Source organism: Botrytis fragariae, assembly GCF_013461495.1.
Source record: "Botrytis fragariae strain BVB16 chromosome Unknown tig00000101, whole genome shotgun sequence".
Classification (NCBI taxonomy): Eukaryota; Fungi; Ascomycota; class Leotiomycetes; order Helotiales; family Sclerotiniaceae; genus Botrytis; species Botrytis fragariae.
Window position 1 is genome coordinate 307,484 of NW_023500996.1, and position 16,757 is coordinate 324,240.

The 16,757-nt window shown below is 43.2% G+C and overlaps 5 protein-coding genes across 5 annotated transcripts; 3 read left to right on the forward strand and 2 right to left on the reverse strand.

The window, feature by feature from the left end:
* Positions 1 to 978: 978 nt before the first annotated feature.
* On the forward strand, positions 979 to 2,232 carry Bfra_008723 (uncharacterized protein; the record flags this gene model as incomplete). The annotated part of the gene is made up of 3 exons (XM_037339080.1): positions 979 to 1,054; positions 1,118 to 1,534; positions 1,583 to 2,232. The coding sequence occupies 3 exons, from the start codon at positions 979 to 981 to the stop codon at positions 2,230 to 2,232; spliced, it is 1,143 nt and encodes a 380-aa protein (XP_037190646.1).
* A 3,363-nt stretch (positions 2,233 to 5,595) lies between these two features.
* Bfra_008724 (uncharacterized protein) lies at positions 5,596 to 6,078 on the reverse strand (the record flags this gene model as incomplete). The annotated part of the gene is made up of 1 exon (XM_037339081.1): positions 5,596 to 6,078. One exon carries the CDS (start codon positions 6,076 to 6,078, stop codon positions 5,596 to 5,598), a length of 483 nt encoding a protein of 160 aa, XP_037190647.1.
* Positions 6,079 to 9,472: 3,394 nt separating this feature from the next.
* On the reverse strand, positions 9,473 to 10,048 carry Bfra_008725 (uncharacterized protein; the record flags this gene model as incomplete). The annotated part of the gene is made up of 2 exons (XM_037339082.1): positions 9,473 to 9,853; positions 9,935 to 10,048. 2 exons carry the CDS (start codon positions 10,046 to 10,048, stop codon positions 9,473 to 9,475), a joined length of 495 nt encoding a protein of 164 aa, XP_037190648.1.
* Positions 10,049 to 12,883: 2,835 nt separating this feature from the next.
* Positions 12,884 to 13,139, forward strand: Bfra_008726 (uncharacterized protein; the record flags this gene model as incomplete). Its single annotated transcript, XM_037339083.1, has 2 exons — positions 12,884 to 12,917; positions 12,973 to 13,139. The coding sequence occupies 2 exons, from the start codon at positions 12,884 to 12,886 to the stop codon at positions 13,137 to 13,139; spliced, it is 201 nt and encodes a 66-aa protein (XP_037190649.1).
* A 2,226-nt stretch (positions 13,140 to 15,365) lies between these two features.
* Bfra_008727 (putative mitochondrial inheritance component mdm12 protein) lies at positions 15,366 to 16,661 on the forward strand (the record flags this gene model as incomplete). Its single annotated transcript, XM_037339084.1, has 1 exon — positions 15,366 to 16,661. One exon carries the CDS (start codon positions 15,366 to 15,368, stop codon positions 16,659 to 16,661), a length of 1,296 nt encoding a protein of 431 aa, XP_037190650.1.
* Between the last annotated feature and the right edge of the window lie 96 nt (positions 16,662 to 16,757).

Below are 16,757 nucleotides of genomic sequence, written 5' to 3' on the forward strand. Positions count from 1 at the left end.
CAGTTCGTCCACAAAAAATATGAAGCTATAATTTATTTAAAAGCATTACAGGTCCTTGGCATAGGTTACACAAATCACTGTCCCATCTGTAAGACGAATGTCTGTCTCCGATAGCATTATATGTACTCCCAGACATATCATCCAGAGAGCCTTATTGTTGTCTTTACTTCACAAAGACGCTGATACACAAACATCATGAAGAATGTATGCAGCAATTTTGTGAGAAAGTGCAAAATTCATTCCTACATGGGATGAGTTAAAATGACTTTGCGCATGTTTTGATACGAGAGCATAGTGTAAATAAAGACTTCAAGGCAAGGTCTTTGTGGTTCTTGTTGAGCCAGCCCCTGGAATAGCCGAAGGTCCACTTGATCACAACTACTCAAAGACAACAAAGAGTATCCAACACAATGCCAATTATATAAAAGTTGAAGGTTGGGTTCAAAGAGCTGTATGTCAGCTTTTATCCTGGAGCGCAGAACTACAGGCGTAACGATCGGTTCAAGTGCTCAAGAGCAAAATGCCCAAAACATCATTGAGTACAGACAGATTGTTGAAAAAGCTTGCATTCGTTGATGTGCATCAAATGGTAGAGTGGAGAATAAACGGCGACAGCGATCATTTGAGGTCACTGACACTATCCCCAGATTTCGGTTACACCCGAGAGTATAAAATGCGAAAGACAACCAATGGGATATCATGATAAGGAAGCCCATGTCAATTTTAGTCAGGAACGTAAATGTGCACAGACAAGCTTGATCTCGTCCGTGCTTTGAATCCCTTCCCTCAGCTATCCATTTCAATGTGCTCGTTGAAATTTATCAATTACAATGTTTCCATAAGAGATTCTTCGTTAATTGATTCCTTGATTACTCGTCATTCCGAACCCTTTGAGGTCAATTCATTTGGTTTAACATCAAACTCAGTGAAGGTGTAATCATTCGTGATTGAATAATACCTAGGTAGGAAAAGAGCATAATGCGAGTGTCACTTTTCGCAATAGTAATGGGCCTTCTATATGGAATTATAGAAGCCTCCCCAGCTCGTAGAGCAGGTAAGTAAAAACTGGTTGCCTTCTATTTAAGAAGCATTTTTATATTGACTGATTCTTCCACAGAATCCGATACAGCCAATTCCAGCGATAATTCCTCAACTAGATCTCCCACTTCTACCGCAATGGATGCCACTAGCACAAACGAAATACCTTCAGCATTAGAAACTACAACCTCAATTACAGATGAAGGATTGAATCCATGGGTCACCGTTGATGCCAGTGGACATGCGTCAACAGTTACTCCCATCCTTACGACGATCAATAGTAAAGTCACTACAATCGATGCTGCTCCGGCACAATTGACTGCTACCAGTGCTTCCTCTATCTCTGAAGCATCAACTACATCTACAGCTAGTGAAGTGGTACCTACATCGACAGGCGGTGGAGCTTTTAAGATCTGCCACAATCTCAAAGGAAAGTTTGCGCCGTTTTGTAAGCCAGATAATGGGTCTAGTGTATATGTCGACGAGACATATTATGGTTAGCATTTCTATCTTATTGTATAGGATGATTGCTGACATGAGACAGTTACTTGGGATGCTCGGTACTTCGCCGAGTCGAATATCTCGGTTTTTATACAGGCAAACTATGTAAATGCTTCAGGCGGAGGGGTACAGGCTTTTCAATCAGTGCCCACAAGTAACAATCTTGGTTTCATTTCTTGGACGATAGATAAGAGCTGGTTGAAGGGTATGAAGTTCAACAACGTAACGTTATTCGTCACTCCCACCCAGAAAACGGATATCATTTCCGTACAAGGACCAACACTCATGGTGACTACTTCTCCTGCGCCTGAACCATATCGTCAATCTCCAAGCAAAGCTCCACAAGGCGCTTCTCTCTATATTGCCCTTCCAACAGTCCTCGCATTTATTGCCATAGTCATTGGTGGAACGTGGTATTGCAATCGAAAGCATCGCACTATTGGGATGGGTAATGTGATGGGTCGACGCAAGGGATACGGAACTGGTTCAAGAAGACAAAGAATGGGATTAGGGAAGAAGAAAGATCGAGCAATTATGTTGAGAACCCAGGAGTTAACAGCCGATGGCCAGTATAGGGATGTTCCACCATCAAGAGTAGAGGATCCATCGATGCATTATCGCGATGAAACGGGTTGGGATAATGATGAGAGTTTCAAAGATGAGACTAGACGACAAGCTGGGTCAAGACTCTAATATTCAGAATAAGTCCCAGGTGTGTGTGTGATTATGGAAACAGCCGTGGGATATGGACGTAAAAACCGATGATGGCATAGAATTTTCATGGTGATTGGCTCTGAAAAGTTTGGCTTGGAGCTGTTGATAAACCAGTGTAATATTCATAATCTCTAGCTTCAGTGTCTAGGTCTTTGGCATTCAAATATTCTCTGAATATCCGAGCTTTTGAATCAATGAGGTTTCTTGTGAGCGGCAAGTCAGTTCCAACCCTCACTTATGAAAAGGGTAACGAGCATGGTGACCGGAAGATGTACTCAACATTAATATTTTGAAGAATTTTTCGGTATCCCAAAAGCCTTCAACATTTAAACAAATTCGAAACCCCAAAAACTCTCATTTCTGGACTATTTCACGGGCTATTGGACACAAAAGTTGAACTTGCACCATACTTTTTCGTAAGTGCTTAGATTTCGGAAAGTATATCGTGCCTGGGAGATATCTCAAATGAATGTGTTTTCTTCTATGTCGTCTAGAGAAAAGGCGAGATCTGGCCACCTTTCTATTTTTGCGTTGTAGTTATGAGGAATTTGTTGTCCATCCCATCTTTATCAAGTAATTTTCTTTCGGCAGCTACTGGTAGTTCAGTAACTGTCTGGATAGATTGGAAGCAATCCAGGTGTGGCAAATTGGAGAGGAATTTGTGAGCTACTTTGTTTTCTAGAACTGTTTGGTCACAAGAATTGATGACCAGATGCGAATTTGAGACGGTAAGTCATAATCGAATAGCTGTTCATCATATACATATACTGCCCCTGTATGTAGATAGTTCATATTTTCGGAGGTAAAATTAGCTGTTAGGATGAGAAAGGGCATGAATCTTCGTGAAATTCTCCAGAAGAAAATGATTCGAAAGGAGAACACGTGGTATATACGCTCCAGCGGCACATCTTATACGGAGTTCTTGAGGCTTTCGATTTTGTAAAATCTACATCTTCCCCTGGTCTACGTAGATCTTTCAACTCGGTTGAAAGACGACCAAAGATGTGGCGAGTTCTCAAATCTCATCGGGTAGTTCACAAATCGTCAATTATAACTGTATCCTAGGCTTTGTTGAATTTGGTGCAATATATCGCAAATTATTAATTCAATATTCTAAGCCATCTCCGGACTCCGTAGCACAAGATCACATTACATCCTCTTTCCATCGAATCATCATCACACTTTTGATTCTCGTTACATTCCCATCATCAACAGCCCACGCATCCACCTCCCCCATTCACTCACAGTCTAAATACACCATCGCAAACCAAACGACAAAAAGCAAGGCTGCGCGCGCACCTCATCATTGAATCAACCTACTTCCCTCCCGCACATGGCGTCCGTCCGTCACTCCACTTTCCTCGGAAACACACATTTGCATATACATGCAATATGCATGCACATCGGTACCCGAATTGTGAGCTAATGCGGTGTAGATGCAGTGATACGTATATGTAGCGAAGCTACTGCTGTGCTTCGTGTTACTGAATATGTGGTTGGAAAATTTGTTAAGGCAAGTGGAAGGGGCAGGAAGGGAGTGAAGGGATGTTTGTATCAGGAGAGGAGGGAGTGTCAGTTGTGGGAGGTTTTGGAAAGAGAGTAGGGAATGTTGATTTGGTGGGTGTGTACACTGTACAGGGACTTTTGTGTTGGTGATACTATACTCGATTACTTGATGTTGGGGAAGAATGAAGAGGTATTTTATGAGCACATCTTCAACTTCGAAGATAGTAGATGAATAGATACAAGAATTTGATAATGGCGGACTGATAATTCTCGCGGTTATTTCAATGTTTGAGACAATTCTACCAATCTAACTCTATCCGGTTTCCTCCTCTACTCCTTCTGCTCTGTTTGCCATTGCAAACATATCATAAAACTTCGACCAAATCCAGATTGGATCAGATCAGCATAATACAAATTCTCAATGTAATATTCTCCATGCGTTCTTCCATTTCACCCTACTCCCATAGCCCTAATCATAATCTCCGTCGTACCCACAGCTCATGATGCTGCGGTGAGAAGAAATAGATGAGCATCACATGCATCTATCTAGTCTTTCCAAGTAAGATATTCTACTCTGGCATATCGTAAATATTTCACCTAGACCATGAATCTTGATCATTGCAATGTCCTCGTCATTTTGATCTAGCAGCGTTGTCATCTCATCACAGTGAGACATCTAATCGCCCCCAACCCAATCCTCTCATCCATCTGAATTAATTGACCAGTCTTTATCTTCCCGATTGAGGATTCGAAAATAACTAAAGAAGCGGAAGAAAATAAATGATATTGAATAAAAAAACCCCTCCTTAAACTCTCTCCTATAATAGCAACGTTCCCCCCTGATCCTCTATGCATACCAACCATCGGACGTTTAGTTTCACGATAATCTGATGTGATATGTATTATATATGAATCTCATCTTATGTGAGAAGCGAAATTTTGCAGCAAAACAGAGGCGCAATCACGAACTGATGGGAAATATGACAACTATTCATGAATGATGATACTAAATCGTTCGTTGAAGAAAGAATTCTAATCTATGAATGGTGGGAAAGGTACGAAGATACCAGCACATGGTGTGTGTGACGTGAGGTAAGAGTGATCTACCGGCTGTGGACCTGTGGCAGTGATGCGACGCTGATGTGAGCTCAGAAAACAAAACGTTGGGTAAGATAGCTCGTCTACCTCGTTTACCTCGTAAGCAAAAATGATAGAAATGCTGACGCGACGAAACACAAAAACGGTAAAGTTCACGTGATGTCATTATCCGCGTCTTGAATGCATTTTATTTCCGTGTAACGGGATTTCTCAAACTTGTCAGAACTCAGGTTTAGGATTCTTGGGTCGAGGCCCAAAAATTATCAGTTGCATTGAAGTTTGAATTGATACCTAAAATTCCCATGTGGTCGTTACTACCTTGTGATCCTGATTTTCTTTCCCAAGAATGATGAAACAAACTGGGTAGGTAAATGGCGAAATAGGAAAGAAAGCGAGAAAACGGAAAATGTGAAATGCGTGAAAAGATTTCGTGATTCATGACTCATGACCAATACTCCTTTGGGACGAGAGCGATACTTTCCAACAAGTACCTTGTGCGTGTAAATTTCCATCCCATCGCGTGGTTAATCAACCCTCCCTCAGTTATCAACCCATGTATCCTCAAGCCCCGAATTCGCCGACCAAAATCAACATATGTCATATCTCATACTTAATTTCCCAATATCTTAAGCTCATCTGCACCTTCGCAATGATATCACATCAAGCGTGTGATCAAAATTGCCATAATAACCGTAAATCATGACCCCATTCACATCGTCCATAGCCAGAAAACGCCATCTACTCCACCACCTCTTCACTCCAATCACCCAAACCTGCCTCGCCAGAATGAACCGGTCCCAACTTCAAGAAACGCCTTGAACTCATCCCCTTGGGTGCATCCACACTAGAAATTGTGCTATTGCTCGCCTCACTACTCATGCTCTCACTCCTCGACGCCTTTCCCAATTCCTGCTCAATGCTGCCCAAATTCTTGGCACGACCATCCTCACCACCAACTCCTTTTACACCGAGTTCCTCACCCCCAATTGTACCACGCGTCTGATCTCCCAGCTGACGCGGCGTCAAAGCAGCAGACACTTTGGCTGACTGAGCCACGGGATAACCAGCCGAAGTCTTCGGAGCCAGATACAGAAACGAATGCGAATACTGACTCGCCTCTTCAGCGGCGGGAACAAAGTTTTCCTGTCCGCTCATGGCGAGAGCCTGGATTTCGGAAGCAGGCATGGAAGCTCCTGCATTTGTTGGGACTTGGGAGGTCATTTTCTGGGTGCGGATTTGGTAATGTGACTGAATGAGCTTAAATAAATTGAATACGAGAATGTTCCTAGATGCTTGACTAGGTATGCGATTTTACTTTGCTGTGTTCCGGAAGATTGGTGAGGTAGTTTTGGGGGAAGGATTGCGGGAGAAGTTGTTTGGAACGTGTGACGGGAAGGATGTTGTACGAGCGAGATAGGGTCGCAGAAGAGGTCTAAGGAGGGAGGTGGATAGGATTTTGGGGTTTGGTGTGGATGAAATGAGATGAACTTTCTAGGGGGAATTGAAGAGATTTCGGGTTTGAGAGTAAGAAGAGAAAATGTTCTGGAAAAGAATGACAAAATGTCACCTTTCTTTTATGGTGTGATTTCCACTAACTACTGAGCCTTCTACCGCGGTTGGAGCAACTTGAAAGCTTTCAACGCCGAATCATGCAGGATTAACGCACGTGCAAGAAAGATTGGTCGGCTGATAATTAATCTGGTGATTGCGTAATCAACAGGAAGAAGTATGATTGCAAATCAAACTATGTCTTCTTGAAGCAGATTGAAAACATCATTATTCATGCAGATATATGAAGATATATATTGAGAGTATAGCTACGACGACGACGAAGCTAATTCCCTAAACGGGAAATGGACGTTGTAAAGTTACGAAAACAAATAGGCTCTTCCAAGCTCTCTCTTCGTTCAGTTTGCGACTGAAGGCTTATTAACATTCCATTGATTGGATAAACCCCGCCGTCAAGAATAAAGATCGGAATGGCAGAAAGAGGGGACCCCACACAACATCAGGGGTATCCGAGCTTGAGATAACGCCGAGGTTAAACCATTTGTGCTTGTAGATTCGCAACTTTCAACATGCACACAAATCCAAAATAGGACATTCACTCTGAGGTACAAAGTGGACATGAGCTTCATTGGATACATTTTCAGTGATGTGCTCTCCCAATATCTTCGTGGACAGGAATATTGATCAAAACGAGCAGGTGGAAGAGGACGTCAACCGATGATATCCTTCTAGCACGTCAAGCCACTGAACAATCTATGTGCTTGATCTCCATATCAACCAATCCACAATTGACATGATGTGAAAGAAAGGAGTAGACTTGGTTGACGGGTGAAATGAAGAGGGGTAAAAGACTTGCCATAGAGCTAGGAAAAATTGAGAGGTATTAATGGCGAGCAAAGCGCTCAGTAGTCTTCAAAAACTTGCCAATATCACACGCGGCTCGTACAATGCTATAGATGGCTTAACGCTGAGGCTGTGATATGAAAGAGGCGAGTGTTCTCCTCCGTTCGAAGAGAATGCACAATTGTTCATGGGAAAGTGAAGTGTGACTCCCAGATTGCCAACACGAAAACCAACTATGAACGAGTGTGCCAATTGATGAAGACTAATTGGAAGTCTCGTAAAACGCAAGAAAAGGAAGGATGCAAGTAGAAATTTGCCTAAGCCAATATCTCAATTCGACTTGTTGCCAGACTTCATCCAGAGCGCGAGAAGATCTTCTCTCCTTTCTCTGGCGAAAATACACAGCACCAACAAGAACCAACAAGGCCCTCTTATTCTCTACTATGGGCTCAGCCTCAATTACGAGACATCGGCGCATAGTTCATGAAGATGAACGAGCACCAAGAGTTATTGAACCATGGAATTGGAATATATTTAATCACGTGATGCAAAGCTGACCAGGACTGAAGGCAGACGGGCCTCGATTTGGGCCTCGAGAATTGTGGTGGTGTGCTGATTCGATGCGTTGCAAGACTCACTTATGCAAGAGCGGATTACCTTCTATTAATGATGAAACGGCTGAGAGAGCTAAATGCATTGCGGTTTTGCTATACAGTCAGAAGGCATACATGCATGCTTCAATACGATGTATTGTCCATCAGCAGTAGTGTCCATTTCTTTTGGGCAAACCGATTCTCGGAAAAGTACGAGTAGAGTAATGTTCGATAGCTAGAATTCCCCTGCGTTCCCTCCCGCCTCCTCTTGACGATGAATATGATCCGTCTTACTATGCACCACGCCCAGAATGTGATTGTGATTGATTGTGGACGTTCTAGATGGTGAAGCTCCGCCATGATATCTTTCTTCAAGTTTATGTTATCTCCGTGATTGCAGGGCATAGCGTAAACGAGAGTTATGGTGGCCCCGGTGGACTTCGGATGTATGCACTCGTGTTACGCGACATGTAGCTATGAGCATATCTTATCCTGAAAGCATCATCATTGGTGGATTTCAGAAAGATCATTGAACAGAAATGAAATCATTTTTATTTTCTTTCCCAATAAATATACGATCCGAGTCCGAATTCTCATCAGGTCCGAAAGGGATCAAGGTTCCTATGGAGCAAACCAGAGAACAATGTGGATGCCAGTGGTGCTTAAAGAGGTTTTGTCGATCTACGCCCTTCTGCGTGTTCTTAATAATACCATCAAACCATGCTCGAAAGACGATTGCACATTCATTTGTCTCTTGTCTTTGTCTCTGTCTATCCGGTATTCACAGGACTTTCATTTCATGATGTGTAGTAGTGAGTCGTGGTGGTAGTGGTGGTGGTAGTGGTAGTGGTAGGTGCGTTGTCTACTCTCCTGTGGTTGTTTTTCGGAGTTCGGAGGTAAGTGGGACGTTTTAAATCGAATAGTATTTAGCCTAGGGTATGTTAGACAAGGGAACCTAGTTAAAGTAAAGTGTCTACTCTAATGTCTACGAAGTAGTGTTTTGTCTAGCATCTAGCGTCTATTGTCTAGTCACAATATCAATTGATCAGTATTGGCATTTCATATTGTCAATTCTCCTCTCTTCGGATCCGGAACCCTTCTGAATGTCTCGAGTGGCCCCATCCAGGATAGTTAATAATTAGTTAGGCACATTGCAATACGGATGAAAGTCTCCCCCGGTGCCCGTCTCTAAGGTGTGGCTTCATATTGAAAGGAACCCCTTGCTCAGCTTCTTGTACTACCGTCACTTGACGCGGTCTTGCTTACGAGGAAAGTACAAGGATATTGAGCAGTCATTCCCCTTCTTCAATTTCATACTCATTACCCTTGTTTTCCTCAGACGATATATCAATAGTCATTCCACCGGCGTCTATTAATCGCCTCCAATTCGCTGTGCCGCTAACAAACGGACGTCACACATGAACTCCTAGAATTTCGAAATTATCCGGTGTCTATCACATTGCTTATCGAAGATGGACACTGGTTGATCAGGTCATCACCTCATAGCTAATGTAATTTCAGCCAGGCAACCTGTAGGTAGCAGGCCAAGGGGAATTTCAAAAATTGGAACTCGAAAGGCTCAATCGAGTCAAGATCCTGTATGTCTCCTGTCGCAGAATTAGTCAATCATCTCCCGTATTTGACAGGGACACGGCTGTGGGTATCCGTCGTCAAAATAACATGACGTCGGAACCCTGCAGAACGAATGGTCTTGTGGCCCCTTGTGACTTGACAGAGTATCGCGAGAGGCTAAAGTGCTGTGATGAACCACGCATATTAAGTTTGAAGCCGTTGGAATCCTTTTCATCTCCCATTGTGGAGTCAAGAAATGCCTTAGTGCAGGTCGGGAGGCCGATGCGCGGGCCGATACCGACTGAAGACTGCAATATGACCTGCTTCAGAATATTGAATATACATTCCTGTTCCTGTAGGTAGGTTTGCTTGCATTGACCGAATCTTGGCCCGTAACTTGATGGCCCGTACCTACATACAATCGTTACACAATAGCCATCTTCGAGAGAGCCGAGATCCTTCTGAGATGCGGCGAACTTCTTGAAACATCAATGATAGCAATAATTAGTACTTCAAACCATCATCATCCATCCTATCATCATCTTTTGGCTGCAGAAAACTCGAGTCCTGCCGGCGATCTGTGCCTGGTGCCCCCGGAGCAGGCCGTCCAGAAGATTGCCCAATCCAGTCGCAAAACCTTCCTTCGACAGCTCCAAGTGCCGCATTGTGATCATTTTCAGGGATAAATTTTTAGATTGGAGATAGAAAAGGAGAAAGTAGAGACGTTGCCGCGAAAGTGCATGACATAGCGGCGTTTCTGCCAACAATCGTAGAATTCAATCAATCACGCATGTAAAAGTCCGGCCACCTGCCGATGTGAAATGATTCAGCCGTAGGGCAGAGTTGTACTAATTGAATGAGTACGAACGGCGAGCTGATGAATATGTTGGTGATCAGTCCTCGAGGGGCCAATTGTAACCAAGATCGCGGCAACTTAACGTTGGTGAACGTTGGACTGACCCTAGCGATGCAAGCTGAAGAGGAATAGAAAATATGCATAATTGCGGCTGTTGGGTAGAATGTTAAATTGTAAGAGATGCGTGAGAGAAAAAGAGGATACCGGTTAAGATTACTATATAAAAAAAATATTGTTTGAATTGTTGGATTGGTTGTAGATTCTGAATTCTTTTTGGATCTGCCGAGTCCCCCAAGTCCGTCAGCAAACAGGACCGACGGTTGAAGGTGGACCATAAGAGAAACAAGGTCCGAGGCGCTCCCGCAATTGAGTTTTCTCTAGGTTTAGAGGTTGAACTTATCACCTAGCACTTTTTTAGCTTCGTTGGTTGAATACATCTGATGCAATTTGTTAACCCAGCCCTACAGCAAGATGATCCCTTTGTCGATTCCCGTTGTCGCAAAAAGCGAGAAAAAGCTTCGAGAAGCCTTACGTACTTGAGTGGTGTATAAAAGTCTTGCTGTGCCATTTCTTGGATTAATAGAAACTCATGAACTAAATGCTCTTAGGGTGTGATATATTTCTATTTTGGAACAAAAAGTTGGGTTGATACGATCTCAAAGGTAGAGAAGCCTCTTTTCACAATGTCCGCTTGACACATCCACATGGCACCCCCGTAGAATATGATTCATCTAAGGGTTCAAAGCGTCTAAAACCGAGAGATCTATAAGTACTACGTGAGGTACTAAGGTAGTAAAAAGCCTAAGCCTGCCATTAGCATCGTAGTGTATGTTGTGAGCCGCAGTCTCTAATCGGGTCTAAGCCGTTTAATTGGAGCATAGTTGTACAAAGACCAGGAGAACTTTGGAATTCTCGATGTTTGATTCGACCAATGTTGCGACCCCATGTAGGAAATGGTACTCTTACGGTGGCTTTGGTCTTTTTTCCTCTTTTGGCGGATAATCAATCTGGCTTGTAGTTTGTGATTTGACCTGGTCTGTAGTTTGGTCTGGTGTTATTTGGTGTGGCCATACTCGAAACAATTTAATCAGGATGATAATTTTTATTAAGTGCTAGATATACTCCATACTAAGAATGAAACCGATAAAGTGTCTAAGAGAACAAAACTGGTGAATTTTAGTCGAAAATGAAGGGGGAAAAAACGTCAAACCCCCGTTAGACGACACTAATTAAGCCTAACACTAGAGCGAGAGCACTGACTGATGTGATCACCTATATGATGAATTGATCTGTCAACTCCAAACCCCCAATTTCGTAAAACCCCCAACTTATCTTATTTTATTTACTAGATTTTATTAATGTTATGCAATGGCATTATTTAGCTCATTAGACACATTCTTTCTTCCAGTTATCTATCCCCACGCGCAGGTTCATTCAGCCATGATCTAAAATCGGTCGACTAAAATCAAGCTTGTGTATTGTGTAATCACTGTAATGTACCGTACTTGGCTCAAAATAGGTACAGCAATCATGTTTCTTTTGCCCTTGCCCTCTAGTCTCTGCTCTAGTCTCTGGCCTCTGGCCTCTGCTTTCTAGCCTCTAGATCTACATTTGCTACTGAAGATGGTTAAGGGTCATTTAGTTGCAGGTCCCATTATTTGGTCCTTGTAACTTTTGCAAACCTTGCAGGTCCTTGCTGCCTCGGGTGGATCATCCATTTTGTAATTTTCAATAATCAGAACGCTTGACTTGTCCGCAACTGCATCGATCCTCCTTTCGCCGTACCTGCAATCTAGGATTGGCCATGTGAGCTTGCGCTTTTAGCTATGGCGCCCTACCGATACCATGTCAGCGATGGAATTGATACCTGCCCGCCCTACCACTACACTCACTGTGTTCCTTAATCCTCTAGCCAACCGTTTGCGCGGCGGATGACGGCTATTTTCTTGTTGGTATTCACGGAAAGCCTGGTATGATACCTCTATGGCTACAGCTCGATCTGCCAATTCCAACTACATCAAACCCCTTACGGAAAGAACTACCAACAAGAAGGCACACCAGCTCGTCGGCAGGCATCTTCCCCCCCTCTCAGACTGACTTCGTGTTGACATCCTGCGATGGATGGCAAAGCAAACAACATTTTCCAAATTGAATGACAGGCAGTACCGTTCACTCGGAATGGTACGACGGTGTATAAAGCAAGCTGCCGTCGCCCATGATTTTAGAGGTTCAACAGCTCCATCATCACTTCTAAGTTCACCACCACACAAATAGTCTACCATCTACAATACATTTATCTGCCAGCTTTCCTCATATAAAAAGTTCCTCAGCAAATACATCATCTCACGCACATTCGCCATTGTCCAAGTAAGTATCAAACTTTACTTGTGCTTCACTTTTTTCTTAGGATAAAGAGTTTCTAGCACTTATCCTTGCCGTTGGTATCCAATGCTAATTCCGGTGCGTCTTTATAGGTCAATTCAAAATTTCAATTACAAGCTCACGATACTTCACCGAACAATCACCGCCAAAATGTGCACTCACTACGTCGTCTACAAAAGCTGCAACAGACACTTCGACACCAAGATAGTCAAATGTGCTGCTTGCAAAGCGAGTGGAAGTTGCCCAAGTGGACCAAAAATTGAGACATCCAATGCTGGAGAACCATGTACAAGTGGCTGTCCCTCGTAAGTAAGTGCGACTCCAACATTCCTGCTTAGTCATCTACTGATTTAAGATCAGAGAATATGCTTCCTCGAACCTTTAAACCGTATTCGAAGGCGGCACCTCGGAATTCTCCAATCGTCTCCGACGGGACTAGTCGAGTGGAGCTGGATATTTTGTGGGCATCCGTGCAGATGAAGGGGTTTGGAGCTAGAGGCGAATTTAGAACAGGGTCAGAAATCTAAGGTGCAAATATTGGTCATGAATCGCTGCTGTAATCATACAAGCATACTTGGGAGTTCATGGGACAATATCTCATTGTGTTGTTACTTTTGGGGGGTTTTCGTTCTGCTGTGGTAGATTTTTGGTCGACACTTTTTTTCTTAATTGCAATCATCTTTCTTTAAATCATATTGAATGTAGCAACATGTGAAGAGTACACAAGTGAGGTCGATTTTACCAAATATATCAGCCAACACAGTTTTGAACAATTCAATTGTTCCACTGCCTCTTCACGAAAGTACGACCTCATGTTCAACTCTCTTTTCTTCCGAAATTCTGCCAATCAAACATGTGGCAAAAAAGACCATGTACGCTAGCTATGGAGCAAAAATTGAGTGAGGTTGAACAATTTGCCGTGCGGCTTTCTTTGTGTAACTACAGGCCCCCTGAGAGAGCGCGACACCCGCCGTCTTCGACTGACTGATAGTCTTATCAGTCGTATTGCGGCTAATATCCCGCAAGCAACGGGCAACGAATGTGACATGGGCTATCACCGATCGATAAGAAAGGGGAAGAAGCGCGGTTGAGATTCTAGGTCCAGGGATGCAAATCCTTGCATTTTACATGCAGCTATATTCAATCATGTGATAAGGCTGGTCAGAAATCAGGCAATCGCCAGTGGAGGCTTAATCCTAGCTTTCTTTTGGACCGGATATTTCCTTTTCTAGTGCTGACAATGCGGAGAGCAACCACATCTGCGATGTCGCTATCAATGGACCTCGAATATTGGCAGTTCTTGGTCGTGTCCTTCCATCCGTAGAGTAGCAAGTGAAGATGAATATGTCATAGCGCGTCTACCGCCTAAAACAGAGTGGATTGGTAAAAGAGAATTCTTTTGAGTAGAGATTCTGCACCACTCAAACCCGGAGAGATGATGGCCAGAACTCAGCTATCAGCCAAGTTGTGGAGCTGTGATACCATCGGGAGCAGAAGAGCGGCACGTACTTACGAGGAACAAAACTTAATGTGATAAGAATATGAGGTGTTACATGCAAATTGAGGAAAGTACCCATCTTCCTATATGCAACATCGTGGCATTTTGAAATGACCTTCTCAAGATAGATAGATCATGATGAGTCGAAATCAAAAATTCGAAACAAGCAGAGGCCTCCTTGATGCCTAGTCTTCAAGGCCCAGGGACATCAGACCAAATTTTTACATGTAATGTTGTAATGTGATGAATTGTGCAGGGTAAGGTTATCCTTGCTATAAATGTGCGCTCAAGGTATGCCCGCTTATGCCGTCAAAAAAGTTTTACAAGGAAAAAAAGCGCCGGCTAATTAGACGCAGACTGGCGCGCCAAGTAAATCACACGACAGAGAAGCTGAAGATAACTGCATACAAACTAATGCAGGTATATTACTCCATACGTTCTGGTGAAAAACTGATACCAAAAACCAAATGTCTTTAGACGGATGTCATTCTGAAACTCTTATGTGATAGTTTATTGTCTTGCGTCTCAGACAACGTCATCCAAATAACATTACAAGTTGGATGCTGGGAGCTGCTGCTGTGAAGGGTCTGCGGCAGACGACCCGGAGTGGTTCAAATACTAGAGATTCTAATTTCAGGTTTTGTACCCGAAAGGATTTGGAATTCCGACAATGTACATAGTATTGTACTGTAACCAGGAACCAAGAAATAAGATAAATGATGGAGCTATCTTTTATTAAAAGCTCGAGTGATGTAGATCATGACCAGGATTCCCCTTGATCTATTTTCTATCAGCTCGTATATTGATATTTATGGAGTAGTCAAATAATAAAATTATCCGCGGATGTAATGAGTGAAAAGCATAGGTGATAATTAGTAAGATCAAAAGAGGAAAACGGAGGTGCGGAGTTAGTAAGCACTGGTGAGTGGTGATGGAGTGCCGCTATAATGATCAAATGCTGCTGCTTTAATGACTTCCCCATCTAGATGTCAATTGCCTGCTAATCATCATCCTCGTCTACAAAGCACAAAATACGTGTAGGGCATGAACAACAATGTTAAATAATACCACTTCAACAAATAGAAGGTAACAATAGTTCTTCTCTTCTCCCTCTTCTCTCTTCTCCCCATCCAATCAGCAAAAGGAATGTTTGTTATTTGAAGCCGACAAAAACATCAGTGCAATTGCGTCATCACTGTAATCAACATTTTTGTTTGATTGTTCGTATTGGAAGAAGAAGAAAATTCATTGCCAAATGTCTATCGACCTCAATTGGGAGACATTGACTACTGGTCCAGATGGAATTGCCCTCGCAGAAAGGATCCGGGACTTTGTACATACTAAATTCCAGACCGTGACTTTGCCCCGCTTCATCAAGGGTGTTAAAGTACACACATTTGAATTTGGCTCAATTGCTCCAGAGGTTGAACTAAAAGATATTTGCGATCCATTACCTGATTTCTACGAGGATATCGATGACGACTATGTAGAAGATGACGAAGACGAAGAGAACTCTGAGAATTCTCAAACTGATGAGGAGAATGAAGTCGCCAAGACTTTGCGAGAAAGAAGGAGGATGGATCGAGTAGAGAGGACGGCAAATGGCTCATCACATACATCAACCCCTCCTGCATATATTGACACACGATATCCTGGACTGCGATCAATGCAAGCTTCTGGTGACACCGGAAGTCCCTTTTTAGGTGTTAGCACACCTGGTATTCCAGGTGGAACATCAAATTTGAGTTATTTCCATTCTCAATTAGCCAGTGGATTATCTGGTACTCAAACCCCACTAGCCGCGGTTGCCGGTGCACATCTACCTCAAGGATGGCCGGACCGACCTAGCCCATCTCTACATCTATCCGCGCTCCGTAATCAATCTTATACGCCTTTATCTCACACGGCGAGTGAAAGGTCCATGACTCCTCCGCAAATTGCGGATCTGAACCAGCAATCACTACGCGAGAAGGCCAGTGTATCCACTCTCGCTGCTTCGTCTTCAACAACTAGACCAGCAACTCGAGACGGCGCCCCCGAAGAAACGATACCAGAGGAACACGTTGGCGAAAACGAAGAGCCAACTTCACCACCACGGAGATTTCGAGAGCCCAAGGTGGAAGATCTTCAGACTGTATTCCGAGTCCGATACTCTGGAAATATCCGACTTTCACTCACGGTCGATATCTTACTTGACTACCCTATGCCAAGCTTCGTGGGCATTCCTGTGAAATTGAACATCACGGGGCTATCGTTTGACGGTGTTGCTGTTCTGGCATACATTCGTAAGAGAGCTCATTTCTGTTTCCTATCGCCTGAAGATGCATATGCTGCTATTGGTGCAGATGAGAAAGACGCAGATGCTTCGGCTGGCATGAAAATGGGAGCTCTTCTGCACGAGATCAAGGTCGAGAGCGAAATTGGGCAAAGGGAGAATGGCAAGCAAGTACTCAAGAATGTGGGTAAGGTAGAAAAGTTTGTTCTTGAGCAAGTCAGACGCATTTTCGAGGATGAATTTGTGTACCCTAGTTTCTGGACATTTCTGGTATAACATTTTAAGGGGAATCAAATGACATTCATTAACAAACAACTTCGACAATCCAAGATTATCAATAATCAACACGATCCACCAGCGATTTGGAAATGA